Source organism: Onychostoma macrolepis, chromosome 13 (genome assembly GCF_012432095.1).
Source record: "Onychostoma macrolepis isolate SWU-2019 chromosome 13, ASM1243209v1, whole genome shotgun sequence".
Lineage (NCBI taxonomy): Eukaryota > Metazoa > Chordata > Actinopteri > Cypriniformes > Cyprinidae > Onychostoma > Onychostoma macrolepis.
Genome location: NC_081167.1, coordinates 7,788,060 through 7,806,101, shown reverse-complemented (window position 1 = coordinate 7,806,101; position 18,042 = coordinate 7,788,060). Strand labels below are relative to the sequence as shown.

Sequence of the window (18,042 nt, the reverse complement as noted above, 5' to 3'; positions counted from 1 at the left end):
TTTTAAAGGTTTTTTTTTCAAATATGTTCTCCTATCCCAGCTTAACGTGTAAAGACAAGTAAGCCATTCATGATTCCCTTGAAAAGTGTAAACACATCAGTATCTTTACATGTGAAGTTATAATCAAGCTGCAGTGTTTTTGCACAGTCAAGCTCCTATATGCAAAATTTGGATTGTAAAATGCCATGTGAGCGCTTTAGTGAGACTGAAATCATAGCAAAGACATATCATTGTTTTAGTCAGACTAAAATTGAACTGTTAAAGCGAATGTAAACTGTAGTAATGTAGTACTTAACACAGCACATCAACATTGTCTCAACCAATGGTGTAAATTTGGGGCGCAGGCCACATTTTCCAACCAACGTAAAAAAGGGGATGTTTTTGGAAACCTGTTTGATAACAGTTATAGTTTTTGTAATAAGTTTTGTGTCACAGAAATCACAGACTTCACCTTTAAAATGGATTAACATTGGAACTGGTTTATGGTTTTTGTGAAACTATATAACTGAGATAATGTTTAGTGAAAACTGGGTTTAAGGGGTTGTTTCCTTGCATATCTTCAGGGCAAACATTAAAACAAGGTTTTTAGTATTCCCTCACAGCGTCCAAGGCACTTTAGCTTAATGCACTGAGAGTGAGTCAATAAGGAAGGGCTCTTACTTACTCTTCCCCTGCCACTTAGCCCTTTACTAAACCAGCTTTAAGCTGCCAAAACATTCCTATCAAATTGAACAAAACGGGTAATTACCTGTGACAAGTACCTTCCCACATCTCTCTCCCTTTCTTTATCTTCTCTCATTCCACTATTTGATGGATGCTTGGCCTCCACTGGAGGGTTATGTAAGAGAAAGAACCAGAGAACAAGCAGCTTGTGCAAACAGGCATGTACGCCACAGCAGATACGACCTGCAGTCTGACCAGAGCCAAACTACACTTCACTTGAACTCAGCAGGATGGGGGAACTGACCTGGAGTTTGCCCTAAAATGCTCGTGTCATGTTTGAGGTCCAACCCCGTGATTGATTACCAACCCCACAAGAGAACGTCACTGAGAGATAAGGAGGTGGTTTGAGCGGTAAAAAAAGAGAAGTTACAGAGTAATGAAAGAGTTCTTAGTTTTATCAAGATTTCAGACTGTTCACAAGATGAATTGATCTTTGATTATTCTAATCCATTTACAACAATGTTTCACCTGGAATGGAGACTTAATGAAATTGTTATTAAATCCTTATCTTAAACCAGCATGAAGATAAAGTATAAATACTTGGATTGCAAAGTAACATTCCAAATTATGTACGTATGTATTTTCAAGGTTCTGAGATTCCCCTTTTGTAAGTCATTTGTTGGACAAGATGTAATCTGCAGGGAGATTTGGATAAAAAACTGCGAATTGATTTAAACCAGATAAAATTAGATAAACAAAACTGATTGGTAATTATCATCCAATTAGTAAAAATTATTTAATAAATAAATATGAGGGGCACTAGTCAGGATACTGTATGTATTTAAAAATGTGTTTCCAAAAAAAAAAAAAAAAAAGGGCACACATTGCAAAAATATTTACATATTGACATATTTACATATGTCACATTTGAAGAAAATCTAGTTTTGTTCTCAAGTAGGCCATCCACATTTGTATTTAGCCTAAATGTAGGCTACTGTAAGACTGGAAATGTATTTTCTTTTCCCTAAAATACATTTCGAAATATATATTTGGTATATGAACTAAATTTGTTTTCTATGTCAAAAATATATTTAATTGAGCTTTACTGTTTGCAACATATATTTAGCATATATTTCAAATATATTTTAGCCACAAAATTTACATTTTTTGTAATATGCGGTAGATGCCATATTTAATTTTATGAGGATGAAAATAAGGCTGTGACCTACAGTCTTCATCATGGCATGCACTGATTAAATATCCTAGATCACATGTCATTTTACAAACTCTTTTTTATTTATCAGAAGTTTAATCAGCTGAACTACTGGCAACAATACAGACTTTTGAACACACTGTACTTCTATCCCTCATATGCTCATTTTCATTCCTGTCAAAAATTAAATATGACAGTATACCGTGACTAAGTCTATTCTGTGAAAACCTTCTGGACGTTCTGCTGAGTTCTATGCTGGGCCATTTATCACGTGATCTATTTAAATTTTGCTAATTCATCTATCCACACTAGCTCTACAGATTTCTAGAAAGGGGCCCTCAGCAGCTCACAATAGCAGTGTCCTTGACCGTTGAGACGTGATGCACACATTGCGCCAATTCAATACCCAAACCCCCTCTGCTCACTGTACAGTCACCATGTGCCCATCGGCGTATCCACAGTGACACACTGGTGAACACTGAGCACTCCAAAGCAATAACATCAATCACATTTACAGGTCTACCCGACACGGCAGGATGGCTGTTTGCGCTTGCAACTCTCGCGCACAGACACGCTCCCCAAACTCATGTGGCTTGGCCCATATATAGTTGTCTGTGTGACACTGGGCCACAAAAATCGGCTACTGATTGCATTGAATATTCCATTCTCTGTTTGTTTCTACACACAAGTGTAAAAAACACAATGGCAGGAAAAAGAGTAGTGTGACAATGTCGGGGATGGGTGTGGCACACCATCAGATGCTCTCCATGGCCTGTGTGTAAGTGCATGGAGAACGTGCATGCAAATGTGAAGACGATGTTAATGTGTGAAGTGTGAATAATATATTTTCAATTCTGATAAATGTCTGGGGAATCCCAAAGTTTATATCTGATCATAATGAATTCTAATTTTTAGCCAGCAACTGATTCAGTTTTCACTTTTTGTGACCTGCACAAACTGTCGTTTGAAACTTCTCTTTAAGTCTGTGGTGTGAACACGTGTGTGCTCTTCAGCGTTCAGTGGAGCTGTCAGTGTTTATTGGGAAAGAATGACTCAAAAGGCTGGTGTTTCACACCCCAGACCACAGCAAAACCTCAGAACATCATCACCAAACTACAGACTGACTCATTGACCCTTCATTGTTATTCAGATGTCTTCCCATCTCTCCAACCCTCACCTTTGCTCTGATTTCCCTTCACGACTCGAAATGGGAGTTTTTAAACGATCTCCGAGAAGATCTTAAAGAGTCCTAAGAGAGGTTGTCCACTTTTATCTTTGTGTCTGCTCTTTCCTGTGCTGCCCTTTGAGGCACAATAGGAGGAACCACAGTCAGAGGCCGTCCAAAACAACCCCTGACCTGCTCTCTGGAGAGGGTCGAGGAGGCCAGCGGACAGCAGGAAGAGCAGGTTCCTGTTCGGACTGGCTTCTACATGCAGACCCTTCAAATCAGAGAAAAGAGGAGCTTTTGTGTTTCCTTCAGACACCGGCTGTTTTTGCAAGCAGTCTGTTCCCAGTCATAGTGACTTTGCAAGTTTGATTGCTCTCAGACTGTGAGATGGAGGTGGTTTCTGTCTTGGTGAAGAGTAGATGTCAACTGACTCTTCGTGGGGAGTTTGATTGACAGGCGAACTGACTAATCGTAATGCCAGATCTGACTGGAGAGTAGATTGACGTTAGTGGACTTGAACTTGAAAAACAGTGTGTATTGACATCTTTCCGCAGCTAAAACAAGACACCTTCTGGTGTTCATTCATGTTTATTTCATGCTATAACTACTAAAGACGAAGAGATGATCAGTTCAGGTGCCGCTTGAACTGAGGTGCTACATCGATCTGTCTCAACACATTAAAGAGCCACAAAATGGTATTTATTGTTTGAATTTCTTAAAAATTACAAAATTTGAAAGCGGAGACTTTGTTTCATAAGTAAAGTAACCTGCTCTGTCTTGTCTGTCAGCAAGTTGTCAATGTTCTCTTTGCTCCACAATGTATTCTTCACTGCGTGAGAACATGATGTGTATCATTAGAGCACCATGTCTTGTCGGACATAGCAACAGTAACGAAGGGTGGGGGGGTGTCTTTGCGGAGATTCAGTTGAACAGAATTGGCTTTGGAGCTGATGCAGCTGATCTATTTCTACTAATGCTTGTTGACCAAGAAAGAATCAGTAGTTTTCAGTAGGGCTATGTCTAAACAGAGGAAAGACTTCAACTCCAAGAGTGTGAGAAAAAGTTTTCAGATACTCTGCCGACCTCAGCTGGACAGCACTCCAAATCCTCCCTCACTCTTTCTTTTACACGCATGCACTGGAAAACCAGGAATTCATTTTTAATTTGACAACAAAACGACTTTGACGGGTAGACGGCGGGACGCAGGCCTCGGCTCTGCAGGCAGCTCACAGGAGATTTGATGAGTGACAGGCCTTTTAAACAGCCCAGATTAACTCTAATCTCCAAGAGCCCTACCTGGAGCTCCATCTCAACCCCCCATAACCCTGCATGCTCAATACCAAACCATTCATATGCTGTGCATCCTTTGAATAAAACCCAGATGCTCCAGAATTACCAAATCAGCACCCCGCCAGCCTCAGAAAACCGAAAAGTTTTACCCCCGTGGCTAGTTCTGAAATGCAACTGTCTCTTTGCCGATGAAGACATTCATTTCCCCCCCATAGACGGGCAGTGGAATTTCAGAGTGTTGCTTCTCATGTCTTTCTGAAAGGCTCGGGACAGGCCTCAAAGGGAAAGCACCCTGGAAAGAGCTCTTGAGGCTTTTCACTAAAGGAGGACCCAGAGAGGGAACAGGGGTTCTTCTTGCGCTTGCTCTCGCTGGGCACATTGAGAGTTTCACAATGCCAGGAGCCAGTGCATTACAGTAAAGGGGGGCGCCTCTGAAATAGAGGGGCCGAGAGGGAGGGCTGCTTTCTCTGGACTCCAATAGAGGCATCTGCAATCTGCCACCCTACAGTCAGCCTCTACTCCATCTTGCCATTGACAGCTAACTGTTCCATAAACAAGGACAAATCCAGCATGAATTCCACAGCGCCTGGCAGACGTTGCCCTCTCTCTGGTCTTTTCATGATTTCGCTCTCTCTCTCTGTCTCGGTCTCCCTCCTTTCACTTTGTCTTTTGTTGCAGGGATCCCTGAAAGGCTGTTTTTCCCTCGTTTTTCTCTCTCTCTCACTAGCCTTCTGTCCATCTTTCAATCATCTCCTCTCTCTCTCTGATCTCTGTCATTCCAGGAGAGGGAACAAAACTCAATGGGCGCACGCTAACGAACAGCATTCCAATAAAGGCTCTTTAGCGTGGCTTCTGAATGAAACTCTGGGATTACAGCCATCCTTAGGGCCCCTGAAACACACAACCTGTTCTCTTCCACAAAACAACACACAGATCCACACTTTCGCCTTGATTTAGTGACCTTTTCTAATAGAACACATGAGCACAGAAGAGGAGTTAGTGTGGGCAGCTGCAAGGCTGAGCTACAGGGTTTAAATCCCCACAACAGAGAGATGCCACCCAACCTCACAAATCCATTTCGGTTAGCAACAGATGCTAGCCGTTATTGGGCCCAGTGTGACGTCAGGTGGTGATCATTGGTGAAAATCTGGATTTTGATTGTACGTGGAGTTCAGAGCATACTTTATTCCGAAGAGTGATGCTGCGTACACATCATGATGAAATTCCCCAAATCACCAATCACATTGTTGTAGTACTGGTAGTTACAGGATAAAAATCGTTGTGGCATCAAATATAAAGGGTATTTAGATACATATTTGGCTTAGTTTATCTCATTTTACTGTTTATTATGTCTTAATAATAAAGCATAGTATAGACATAAAACATACCTCAACAGCAGAGTTTTGCATGGATCCATTTTGCTATTATATAAGAGTTGATATTTAAACTGAGTGTGTTATATATTTTATTATATTTGTACATACTGTAATCACATTTATTCCTACATGGTGTGAAAATAACATAACTTTAGAAGCTATAATTGAATCATTTTCCAACTCATTTGCAAAACATTCATATTATAGTCATGTTTTGTAAATATTCTTATATTTTACAATGTATATCATATACTTTTTTACACACATCTCACAAATATATATCACAGTATGTAAAATATCAGACAATATTCTTTATCAGTATTACAATCCTATAATAATTTGTTCTATTTATTAAGAACAGCATCTAGAATATTATTATATATTGTAGTATATATAATTATGGTCACACTTTATTTTAAGGTCCGATTCTTGCTATTAACAAACCATTAATTACAACTTTTGCCTCAATAAACTCTACTTACTAATAGTTAGTATAAGGTAGTTTTAAGTTTACATATTGGGTAGGTTTAGGGGTGTAGAATATGGTCATGCAGAATATGTACTATGCAACCCTAACCCAAGGAAGCAGAATATGTGCATAATAACCCTAACCATAACAGTTAGGGCCTAATAGTGAGAATTTCCTTGGCTTCTTAATATTACTTTCCATTGGTAATCCAGGCCTAGAAATGTTACAAATTTTTCGGGTGTTTCGTGCAGGTGCCTCAAATAACTGCAATAATGTTTTCATTTTTGTATAGCAGTGATTTATTTCAGCTGAACCTCTGAAGATCAAGTTCACACATGCTTTCACATGTTTTATTTAAAAAATAAACTTTTTATAAAAAGCTTTTACAGTTTAACAAAACAGCATTGAAATTTAACATACTGTACAACAAACTGAAATGTGAAGAGTGGACAGTTATTGTGAACCACCTGTTTTCCGTATCGCCCACTCACCCTTTTTTACTCTCTCTCCCTCAGTGTGTTTGGGGCTGCTTTGGAAACAGCTAAGGAGTCAGATCACAGACTTTGGTTACACAATGTCGTTCCAAGGGCACCATGGGCCCCTGTCACAAACACACTCACACACACACACACACACTGGCCCCCTTAAACCCAGGCAATCACTCATGCAAGACCAGGGCGCTCTTATGTACACATCTGCCATGCTGGGCAGTGTGGGCAGAGAGACAGAGTTAGAGAGAATAGGAGAGGGCACTGGCTTTAGGAGGCCAGGCAGATGCCTGCTAATACTGCCGTGGCTGCCATGGTAATAGCCTTACAGTGTTTACTGCCCCCCAGTAGAGGGCTCGGGACCCCCATCCCCTCCTCCGTGTCATTCTCTGTCTTCCTCTCCTTCTAATGTAAATGACTTGCTGTGTTAAAAAAGGAGGGAGGTGTTTTGTGCTTGCTGTTTTTCTCTTTCTCTCTAGATGTGTGTAGGTTGAGTTCTCTGTGTGTGTAGGGTCAGGTTTATGGTGACAGTCTTTTGGAAATAGCCTTTGGCTGTGAGGGTTTGGCGGGCTCATTTCGATGCCTATAGAACTCATTAAAGCCAGAAACATACTCTACGGTATTATGCAAATGCAGGTCAACGAACTCCAAGTATGTGGTCCCATTATGAAGTGTCTACTAGTGTCACCAAACATAAATACAAAAGTAATGACTGTATCAAACAGGTTTCTTGAACAATCCCCCCATCTGCCATTGGTTTGTTGGATTCTGTACTGTGCTTGATTAAAGGAATAGTTTCTTTCCGATGTTGGACATAAAAGAAGACATTCTGAAGAATGCTGGTAACCGAACAGTTGACGGTATCCATTGACTTCCATAGTATAGAAAAACATACTATAGATGCCAATGGCTACCGTCAGTTGTTTGGTTACCAATATTCTTCAGAATATTCAGTAAATATTTGGGTGAACTAATCCCTTTAATATTAGATTTTGCATGATTGAAAAACCTACAAATTTGTTATATATGATATACGTGGTGCCACAGGTGCTACATGGTTTAAAAAAAATAATAATAATTTTATATATATATATATATATATATATATATATTAAATTATGTGTTATGCCACACAATTAAAGTTATAAATAGTCAAATGAAACATTCCTATTTCCATGCCTTTTATAAAATTTGGGGAAAAAATAAAATGTAGAAAAGTTGGGAAAGAATATTTAACCTGCAAGCTTAGCTAACTGCTAACTGATTGGCCATCTTGTTTAGCTAGTCATTTGGCCTGCTATAGCACTGCTAAAAATATAACAAAAATACTTTTCTGAAGATATCTTATTAACATAATACATTTTGAACATACATTACAGGTGGCTTCCTCTTGGGGTGATTGGATTCTGGATACAAATCTTGCACAAAACCACAACCACAATCGAGTGATTGCGAATGATGCCAAATTTGTGTCAAGATAAGACATTTCCTGACATACTTGTCTGATGTTTTCCTTTTCTGAGAAATGAAAGGTAGAGGGAGGAAAGACTAAGAGAAGACTAAAGTAAACTTGCTTTGGTGTGGTTGTACCACGTGAAACTCGTTTCAAATGATACAGAAAATATCAGCTGCAGATTTGACATATTTCTTAGAATAAAGATTGCAACATATCACAGAGGAGATATATGCAAGGGATGCAAAAAACACTTTCATATATCCATCAGTTTTGAGATGCACAGAATAATCAGTAAATATCAGTATGGAAGAAACTCTAAGCTATTTTTATGGAATAGCACATAGAAAAATGCTAATAATACCTGACAGGCATCACTGGAATAGGTGTCATGAGATTTCACGTCTATACCTGTGACATCTTGTCACATATTTTGAACTTTCCATACTGGAAAATCCATCTAAACCTAGTAGGTGGTAGTTAGTTTCTTGCTGACCCAAGATGGCAAGGCTCAGCTTCCAGATGGTCCCACCAGTTCTGGTTTTTGGAAAATGGTAGGCAGCTCGTCAAACAGCCAATGACAGATTTGGCTAACTGGTTTGGACCAGCTAGAAACCAGTTACCAGGGTTCAGGATTGCAGTTTTTTGTTTGCTGACCTGGTTTTGGAAAGCAAGAGAGCAATTTGGTGGTTACATCTGGTGGACATTAGGAAATCTTCAGCTGACAGCTTTTTTAACTCTACAGAAATATCACATACATATTGCATAAGCTAGTTTTTATAACAGGGTGGTCCATGGTAGCATCACAGTACTCTTTTGTGAGTATGAGATGGAATTGCATGCGTGGGTGTATGTGTGTGCATGTATGTCAGCATTTGAGGGGATGTGTGCTAAAAAGCATATGCCTTGGTCTATAAAAAAGCAGGTGTAAGGTCCACGTAAAGAGTGCCTCTCTTTATCTCCACTTCCGGACCCCATCAAACAGCTTTTCCATGGTCTTCACCCTTTAGCTGGCCCTAAATCCTCACCCTTACACACACACACACACACACACCTTTCACCCACCCAAGCCCATATACTATAGGCCCATATCCTCTGCCCACTGTTGCATCAAAGCCACACACACTACACCAGACGATCCTTCACTTTAAGACAGGAGGAAGCTTAGTGCCGGAGCTTTTGTCATGTCACTTTTCTCTTTAAAGAGCCATTCTGGAGAGCGCCTACCTATCTCATTCATTTAAGACTCGTAAAGGGAGATTGTTGAGTTTATAAAGGGCTGCTTAGGCAGGGAAGCATTGTGTGGAAGGGGCCGTAAAAATCGATATTCCTGCTGGACAGGACAATAGAGGGCTCTATGGGTGCTTGGCAGGGAATAGTGGGGAGGACGGGGAACAAAGGTGTTTGGGTGAGAGGGAAAGTGATTGTGTGTTACAGGCAGAGGATTGTGATGGATGGGGGTTGAAGGTGTTTGCATGAGAGGAAAAGGGATTGAGTGTGTGTGTGTATGCCTGTTCAAGATTGGATCGAACAGAATGAGAGCAAACATAAAAGTTCTAATGCTTACAATGCCAAGTATCAAGATTAATGTTGTTCTTACTTAGGGTTAAGGATTTGAAGAAACCTTAAAGTATTGATATTCAGAGCATTACCTAGTGTTTATGCTAATCTATGCTCATACCATTTATGTTGAATTTTAAGGCTGGAATACACTCAGTTTACAGTCTGGAATGTCTTCAATGCTAGTTCCCCAAAGATACAGTTTATACAACCGCAAATACTGGCCAGTCAGAGTTGACAGATTTGATAGTGTACTAGATACAGACTTTATTTTTTAGCTTCAGATTATGATTCCATCTGTTTGGAGGATATCAAGCATGCTTGGTAATTTGAGCCAATTGTAGCATTTGTCATGCATCTCCTATCAATGAGACACATGGTTCTCTGTGAATTTGTGTATTCGGTACAACTTGAAAGTATAGTAGTGTGTGAGAAACAGTTGTTTATTGTATGATGCCCAGTTTTTCTCTGTAACCATTTACAAAGTTGGCAAGTGTCTGATTCTTAGTGTTTTAAAATCTGAACAGATGTGTAGTGTATACCAGCATTGTAGCAGCAAGTTCTGTTATTATTTTATCAAACAACCTAAACCAGCCTAAGCTGGTTTCTGGTCTCACAGCTGGTGTTCAGATGGTTTAGATGGACGCCAAGCTTCCCAGCCTGACTAAACTGGGACAACAAGTAAAACCAGCAGACCAGCTTAGACTGGATTTATTTATTTAAGCAGAAATTCACCATTATATTTGTCGATGGACAAAACGCTGTGCTTGATTCATAAGAGCATGCAGAAATGTTGTCACAAAGGCAATCGAAATTTCTTAGAAGCTTTAAGAAACGACTAAAAGAGACGTCCTTTTCAAAACAAGCCGAAACCTCTTCAAAGCATAATTCTGCACAGCTTTTACTGTGAACCACATGCTACATTCTGACAAACACTTGAAGAGTGTGCAAACCGCAGATCTGATCCCAGAGACAATGATAGCATCAGAACACCTCGTTCTTATTTGTTCCCTGTTAAACGTCACACATCAGGTTTAGTCAACCGCACTGGTGACAGTTAGTGGCATTTGCCTTTGTTTTGCTGCGAGTGTGTGAACATGCTCATTAGAATATACTGTAACATTTGCTCTGTTGCAAAAGCTAGCATAGCGGAAGCATATGTGTGCTCCTACTGACTATTTGGTAAAAATATTTTATTTACCATAAATGTTACGCGGATCTGTGGTTGTGGCGTTGATAAATTAAAGAAAGAACGATGAGAGAACTAATGGCTTCAACACACTATTCCATTTATTTAACGTAATTACCGACAACCAAAAAGGGAGAACTCAGGACTTTTAAAGGGGAGAGAACAAAAGAGCAAACATAATCAAACTCAGGTGGAGACAATCACAGATAATGGGTTAACTAGGAACGGAACCAAACCAAATAAGGACAACGGGGATCACAGACAGGCAGACATGTAACAGTATCTCCCCCTCCCGGTAGGCGCGTCCCGCGCCGTAACAGTTCCAACGGGGAGGGGGGGTGGGCGCCCTGGATGCCGGAGCAGGACGGAGATACACGAACACTTGAGGCGTCCAGGGGTCTCCGGCGGCCTTGGCGGGTTAGGAGGTTTGGAGCACACTCTGTCGGCGGGATGGCCGCACTCTCTGTCGGCGGGATGGCCGCACTCTCTGTCGGCGGGATGGCCGCACTCTCTGTCGGCGGGATGGCCGCACTCTCTGTCGGCGGGGTAGCTGCACTTCTTGGCGGGTTTGCCTTGGCCGCGGACGGCGGTTGGAATCCGTGGATCGCGACTGTTACGATCTTTAAAGATCTAGGGATTGGAACGCAACATTATTCAATATTGCTGGGAGAGTAGAGATGGTAGAAAAAAAACAGGCAGGAAGAACGCTTGAATTCAATTAAATGTTTTAATTTCTTTAAGCCTGATCCACTAAACAATGTGTGAGCTATATACAATGCATAATATATAAAGGAATAGGAAATAATAGGAAAAACTGAGGAACGAAGGAGGCGTCAAATCAACAAAAATAATAAAACATAAATATTCTAAACTGAGTCCCCAAAACCCTCTTAACCTAACTAACCAAAGAAAAATGTAGAAGACAAACTTGATATCTTCGGCGTATGCGACGCCACAACTGAACTACACTAACTACAAACAAAAATACAAAAGAGACGCTCACCTCTCACCTAGTGTGTCTAACACTTGTTAACTGCGGGCGGAATGTGTCCTAGGGCATGCAATACGCTAACCTGTTCCTCATTTCCCCAATCAAAGAAAGAACAGTAAGCCTTATCGACACTCCACTCAGAGTCGCGATAACACAGCCACAAGTATAAAGCGCACACACATCCACAACCAAAAATACTACAAACTCCAAAACAAACTAACTCAAAACACCTGAACACACACACTGAGCTACCAGAGTAACACGCCGGGAGATCTTTAAACAGCAGGGTGACTTCGGATTGGCCGCAGAGACGACGCCCTTAATGATGATTGACAGCCATCTCCTCCAACCAGCAGAGACCTAAGAGCAATGATGACAGACTAGAGAACAGATTGATAGAAATAAGAGAAAAGAAACAAAACACACCCGGCACGTAACAGCGGCTGACGAGTGGGCTCCGGCTTGGGCCCGGACGCTTCCCAGACACCGAAGAATGGCCTCTCTCCAACATAATCCCGCGGTGTCTGGGAGGTCCACGGGACAGTGGTAAGTGGCCCCGACCCGGAACATCTCTATGATGACGGAGTCCGCCAGCGTCATCTTCTCGGCGAGCTCACAGAACTTGCTCGCGAATTTAAAGAAGGGGAGATCCAGGAGGGCTAGGGCGGCGACCGCTTCCACGAATTCCATCTTGTTCTTAGGTTCGGTAATTCTGTTACGCGGATCTGTGGTTGTGGCGTTGATAAATTAAAGAAGAAAGAACGATGAGAGAACTAATAGCTTCAACACACTATTCCATTTATTTAACGTAATTACCGACAACCAAAAGGGGAGAACTCAGGACTTTTAAAGGCGAGAGAACAAAAGAGCAAACAACATAATCAAACTCAGGTGGAGACAATCACAGATAATGGGTTAACTAGGAACGGAACCAAACCAAATAAGGACAATGGGGATCAGGCAGACATGTAACAATAAATGCTTGTCAGTATATTCGACAGTAACCATATTTTAAAGACAATAAAAGTAATTATGAACTAAAGATGCACTTAAGTTGGTCCAATAAGCACTCTAAAGTTCAAATGCATTTAACATATATTAACTATAATACATTTTTTATTTAATTGTAAATAACATTCAACATTCAATATATATTAACATAAATAATATTATTCCAATAACCACTCTTTTTATAAGTATGCTAAAGTGTACACAAGGGTATATAATAGCAAGTGTTTGTGGTATCTCGGTGTAACGCAAAAAAAAATGGCCTGGTATTTGTGTGTGCTTTGAATTTTGTTAGAGTAAGATTAAGACACATGCAGTTAGCTTAGCAACATGGTAATGCCAAAGGTAACACTAGTAGTTTTGGAATGCTATTTGTATTCCGCTGCCTATTTACAGCATTCTAGTCAGTTCCAAGATGCTGCCTAAGAAGGCAGCTATCTTTGTAGACACCGCTAGTCCCCAGTTGCAACAGAGCTTGTGTGTTTCTTTGTGAACACTGCACTCATCTGAAGATCTCTGTTACTCATGTTAATACATGTTGTTGAGAGCATGTGTGAATTCAGGGACAAATGCATTTGTTTAAGTTAGCAAATTCACAGGCTGTATCTACGTCAGGATGACAAGTACCTGTGTTTGTTTGAATTTACAGTTTCCTTCTGACCTTTTGTATAAAGAAACAAACCACAGACAATAGCATACTTCTGTCAGAGAGTGTGTGTGTGTGCAGGCAAACAGCATTGTGGGTGCTGGACTACGATGAAACCGACAGCCCCACTTACGTGTGTGAGGTTAACCCTTGACCCTGAAATATAGGCCAGCAGATAGCACAAAGCAGGTCTGTGTATTAACTTGTCAAGCGCACCATCCAGGACATCACATTGTGCAAACAGAGCAGGGAGTGAGGAAGAAAATATATCAAACACACACACACACACATACACAACCACACACACACACACACTCTCTTTTTGGTTACTTTAATCATGCAATTGACAGCACCAACAATAAAGCTTCTAATGCTTTAAGAACACTAAACAGTAAAATGTGTGTTTTTTAGTGTCCAAGTGAGCGAAAGTTTGAGATAAATTAACGGTTATGTTTTTATTAACATATAAATGCACTAGTCTGCACATGTGTGCATGCTAAAGTGAGTATTCGCTGGCATACTTGTGTTTTTTTCACAAAAGGAAGTCAGTGCGGTAAGACAAAGTGAGTTGCTATGTCGCCACGTGTGTTGCTGAGCCGAGAAACCTCAATGTGCGTAATTGATATCAGGTGCACAAAAAACTTCACTAGTGTGTACAGATGAGAATGCAGATTAACTACCAGCTGCACACACACAACAACACATTCTGTTGGTGTGTACGCTTTCTGCAGTGGCTGGAGACGAAAGGTTTAGTGCGTATGAACTTCCTGTACTTATAGGTCTCTCTGAATTGCAACAAGGAAGCGTTGAGCATCACCAATGTCCAAAATTAAAAGCAAGATGCAGAAGTTGCTTCTAGAACATCATGTTCTGTATGACTGCATGTGCTGGCATACGATTGGTGCAGAAAGGAAGTACATGTACTATACGTAGCACATGTACCTCAGGCAGCAAGTATTTGTTTATGCATGCGCACACTTTATTTGTACAATATGCAGCATTGTTTGTATTACCAAGCTCATGGAACAAGTTAAGCAGGGCAATAATGCATTTACTTGCAAAAAATAAAATAAAAAAATAAATAAAAAATAACAAATAAGAAAATAAAAAATTAAAATTATATATAAAATTATTTTATTTTATTTTATTTTATTTTATTTTATTTTATTTTATTTTATTTTATTTTATTTTATTTTGTTTTGTTTTGTTTTGTTTTGTTTGGGCCATTAAAGTTGAAAAAACAAAAAAAACAAAGCCCCATCACAATTAGTGTTAGACACAATGAGAAATTATGAGAAATAAAGTTGCAATTCTGTAAAATAAAGTCAAAATTAAACTTTTGTCACACTAGCTTCTGATACTGTTCATAATGCATGTGAGCTGCATGATGCAAAATAAATAAATAAATTGATAATAAAAAAAATCAAAATCAAAGAGGAACCATTATAATGATCGATACTCTCTTCACTGTACCACACTGCACTGAGACAGCGGCAGTAATCTCAAACTAATGCCCCATTCTATTTCTGACATATTGCACAAACTTGCTGTTCTTACAGTACAAATCGATTTGCCCGCAACTGAATCAAACATCTGGAAATAAAGCAAAATAAAAGTTATCCTCAGATGTCCTTCATTATTTATAATAATATGACATTATTTCAATCTCAAATGGATTAATTAACAGAAGTTGTCACTCCACCACCTGCATGACGCTTATGATGTTAATGTCATAATTAACGTCAGCTCTATATTGATGAACCAACATGATGGTTTGAATGATGAATGTGTGACAAAGTTACTATGGTGTTGGTAAGCACTTGTGATTTAGATTTTTTGAACAGTACATAAGCAGCGAGTTACCATTTACAGGAATCGCATTTAACAGCACACCGACCAGAACCGGTTATACTGTGTGTGTAGTTCCAGTATCTACCAATAGGGCATTGCTAACAGGTCAATGCTAGACAGCCAAATCTAGACCGCTTGACTTAAATAAACAGAGTAATGTTTTTATAGGACCACAGAACCACCGTGTTTACACTTTTAAAAGAGATCAGTTTATGAATGGCTTATTTTATAGTTGTCTGTGCATATTAAGCTCGGATAGGAGAAAGTATTTCAACAGAAAATATTGCGTCACCTTTTAGTAATCTATTAATTGATGATTTAGTTATGTAGCTTAGCATAAAAAACACTTCATATGCATTCATTATTCATCCACATTCCATCACTTTGATTAAAAGCTTTGATAAATGAATCAATGTATATTTACTTATTGTTTATTCCACAAAATTGCACACACTTAAAATGAAAATCATCTCTCCGTGACCTTATGGCCCAGCGTCTCAACTCCGAAACCCCAGACACTCGGAGCGGGCGGGGGGCTTCAGCAGTGGTTTTGGAGGGGGTGGGGGGAATGCTGGCATGAGAATGCACCTGTCCCACAGAGAGGGAAATGCTGTTGCGCTTAACCAGAGTTGGCAGTACTTCGGCTCGATCTGCTCTCCGTTAACGCTATAGTGGCCCGATGATCCCATTAGCGGCTGGACCGTGTTAGAAACAGAAGGAGGGGCCCCACATCCTTAATACAGCATTGACAACATCTCTGATTCAACTTTACCCCGACACGGCTGACTAACGCTTATAGATGGTATCATACACACGCTTTACAGATGAGTCTAACAGCGTTTCAGTTCAATTGACGTAATGCAGAATATGCAAAAACAAGCCTGAAGACATGCTAAGAAAACATTAAGTGTAAAATGCGACACTCTTTTGACAGGCCTCCAGCTAAGAGGGGCCAGACACCTGGAAACAAGCCGCTGCAGATGTAAAATCTAGATAGACAAACAGAGCTTCAAAATGTGTCATTGACTGCCACATTGAGAAAAAAACATACCGTTTCTGGTGTCTAGTCAGCACTATGAGTGGCTTCTGAACACCTTATTGCAGCTTTGATGAATACTTGTACCATTCAGAAGTTTGGGGTCAGTAAGAGCTTGTGTGTGTATTTATTTATTTGTTTTTGATATACATTAATACTTTATTCAGATTGATCAAAAGTTCAGACTAAAAATCTAAACATTAGACTTAAAAGTCTTTCGAGTGACAATCCCATGATCTCAAGACAATGCATGAGTGTGTGTTTGCATGCAAGCTGTTTTGTACTGATGTGCATGTACATGTAGTATACTGTAAGAATGTATGTGTGTGGACAGGGCGCTGGTCGACCTCGAGGATCAGAGCCACAGCTGCAGACACAGTAACCCAAGCTCTGTCTGGAGGCACCAGTCATCCAATCCACAATCCATCCATCTCTCTCATTCCCTCGCTTTCACCCTCCTCCATCTCTCTGACAGGCTGTGACCTGCATCCGTCCCACGCAGCACTCCTCTCCCCCAGGTCACCATCCACCCCCCTTATGGAACACTTAATTCTTACGGTAACAAAACATGCTGTAGCCTGCAATGTACTCCATGACACACACACACACACACACACACACACACATACACATATACACACTCATTTCCCATCGCATGTCCTTTCAAGAACACTGCTGAACAACTATTTGCAGACTGGGGGATTTTATAGGGTGTGGCAGGAATAAACTGGCATTATCTACAAATGAACCGATGGAAATTATTATATTTACATAATTAGCAAGTCCACATGTAATGTGTCTGCAGAACTCCAGAAAAAGCTCTGCAGAATTCCAGAAATGGCACACCGATCATTTGCTGCATGTTTGTTTATGAAATATTTTGGCTAATTTAATTATGCTTTCAGCTACTTACTAACTTTTCAGCTAGTAAGACTTTTCTTCAAACTGACACATTTTCTCATGCTTAAATCCATTCCACAGACTTCAGCAGATTTTCCTCCTAAAATCAGCTCAGCAAATTCAGAATATTTGACACATTCTGTCTGGGCCTCAAGATGAGAGGAGGAAATCGAAAGATATTTGTGCAGTTGACTTTACCTCCCCCAACAGGCCATCTTATACCTTCACATCCTGATTCCTGTGACCAGTTGAGAAAGAAGACCAATCCATATTCAGTTTGTCCACCCATATACACAGAAAAACTTTTTTTGTGTGTGTTCAAAACTGCTCTATAAGACTGATGTTTTGCTAAACATCATTTTGAAATCTGATCCATTTGTTCAGACAATAAAGTGCGTAGTTAATATTGTTTGCTCTTATGCTCATCAAGGCTGCATTTATTTGATAAAAATACAGTAATATTGTGAAATATTATTACATTTTAAAATATCTGTTTTATAGTTTAATATATTTTTAAATGTAATTTATTCCTGTGATGCAAAGCTGAATTTCCAGCATCATTACTCCAGTCTTGTCACATGATCCTTCAGAAATCATTCTAATATGCTGATTTGCTGCTCAAGACACATTTCTGATTATTATCAATGTTGAAAAAGTTGTGCTGCTTAATTTTTTTGTTGAATCCATAATATATATGTTATTCTTTGATGTATAGAAGACATTATACTGCCACTTGATCAA

General features: G+C 39.9%; 1 protein-coding gene and 2 long non-coding RNA genes across 6 annotated transcripts in view; 1 reads left to right on the top strand and 2 right to left on the bottom strand.

Annotated features, from left to right (window-relative positions):
• The window catches only part of LOC131552721 (uncharacterized), a 16,896-nt gene extending 15,927 nt beyond the window's left edge, over window positions 1–969 (bottom strand). The window contains exon 1 of one of the 2 annotated variants that reach the window (XR_009274040.1): window positions 749–969. This is a non-coding gene — a long non-coding RNA (uncharacterized LOC131552721). The remainder of the gene's footprint in view (window positions 1–748) is intronic. The other variant, XR_009274039.1, reaches the window with a different exon arrangement.
• Window positions 1–18,042, top strand: part of LOC131552722 (uncharacterized) — a 24,229-nt gene extending 6,187 nt beyond the window's left edge. For all 3 annotated transcript variants that reach the window (XR_009274043.1, XR_009274042.1, XR_009274041.1), the window contains 2 exons: window positions 16,736–16,959; window positions 17,383–18,042. This is a non-coding gene — a long non-coding RNA (uncharacterized LOC131552722). The remainder of the gene's footprint in view (window positions 1–16,735; window positions 16,960–17,382) is intronic.
• LOC131552720 (uncharacterized) lies at window positions 8,467–14,768 on the bottom strand. The gene is made up of 2 exons (XM_058796694.1): window positions 12,287–14,768; window positions 8,467–11,499 (listed from the first exon to the last, which is right to left on the bottom strand). The coding sequence occupies exons 1-2, from the start codon at window positions 12,548–12,550 to the stop codon at window positions 11,125–11,127; spliced, it is 639 nt and encodes a 212-aa protein (XP_058652677.1). The 5' UTR covers window positions 12,551–14,768; the 3' UTR covers window positions 8,467–11,124.

Coding starts and splice junctions, on each gene's coding strand:
- LOC131552720 (XM_058796694.1), bottom strand. CDS start 12,550: ATGGAATTCGTGGAAGCGGTCGCCGCCCTAGCCCTCCTGGATCTCCCC. Junction 11,500..12,286: donor CAGCCGCTGTTACGTGCCGG/GTGTGTTTTGTT, acceptor TCCAATCCCTAG/ATCTTTAAAGATCGTAACAG.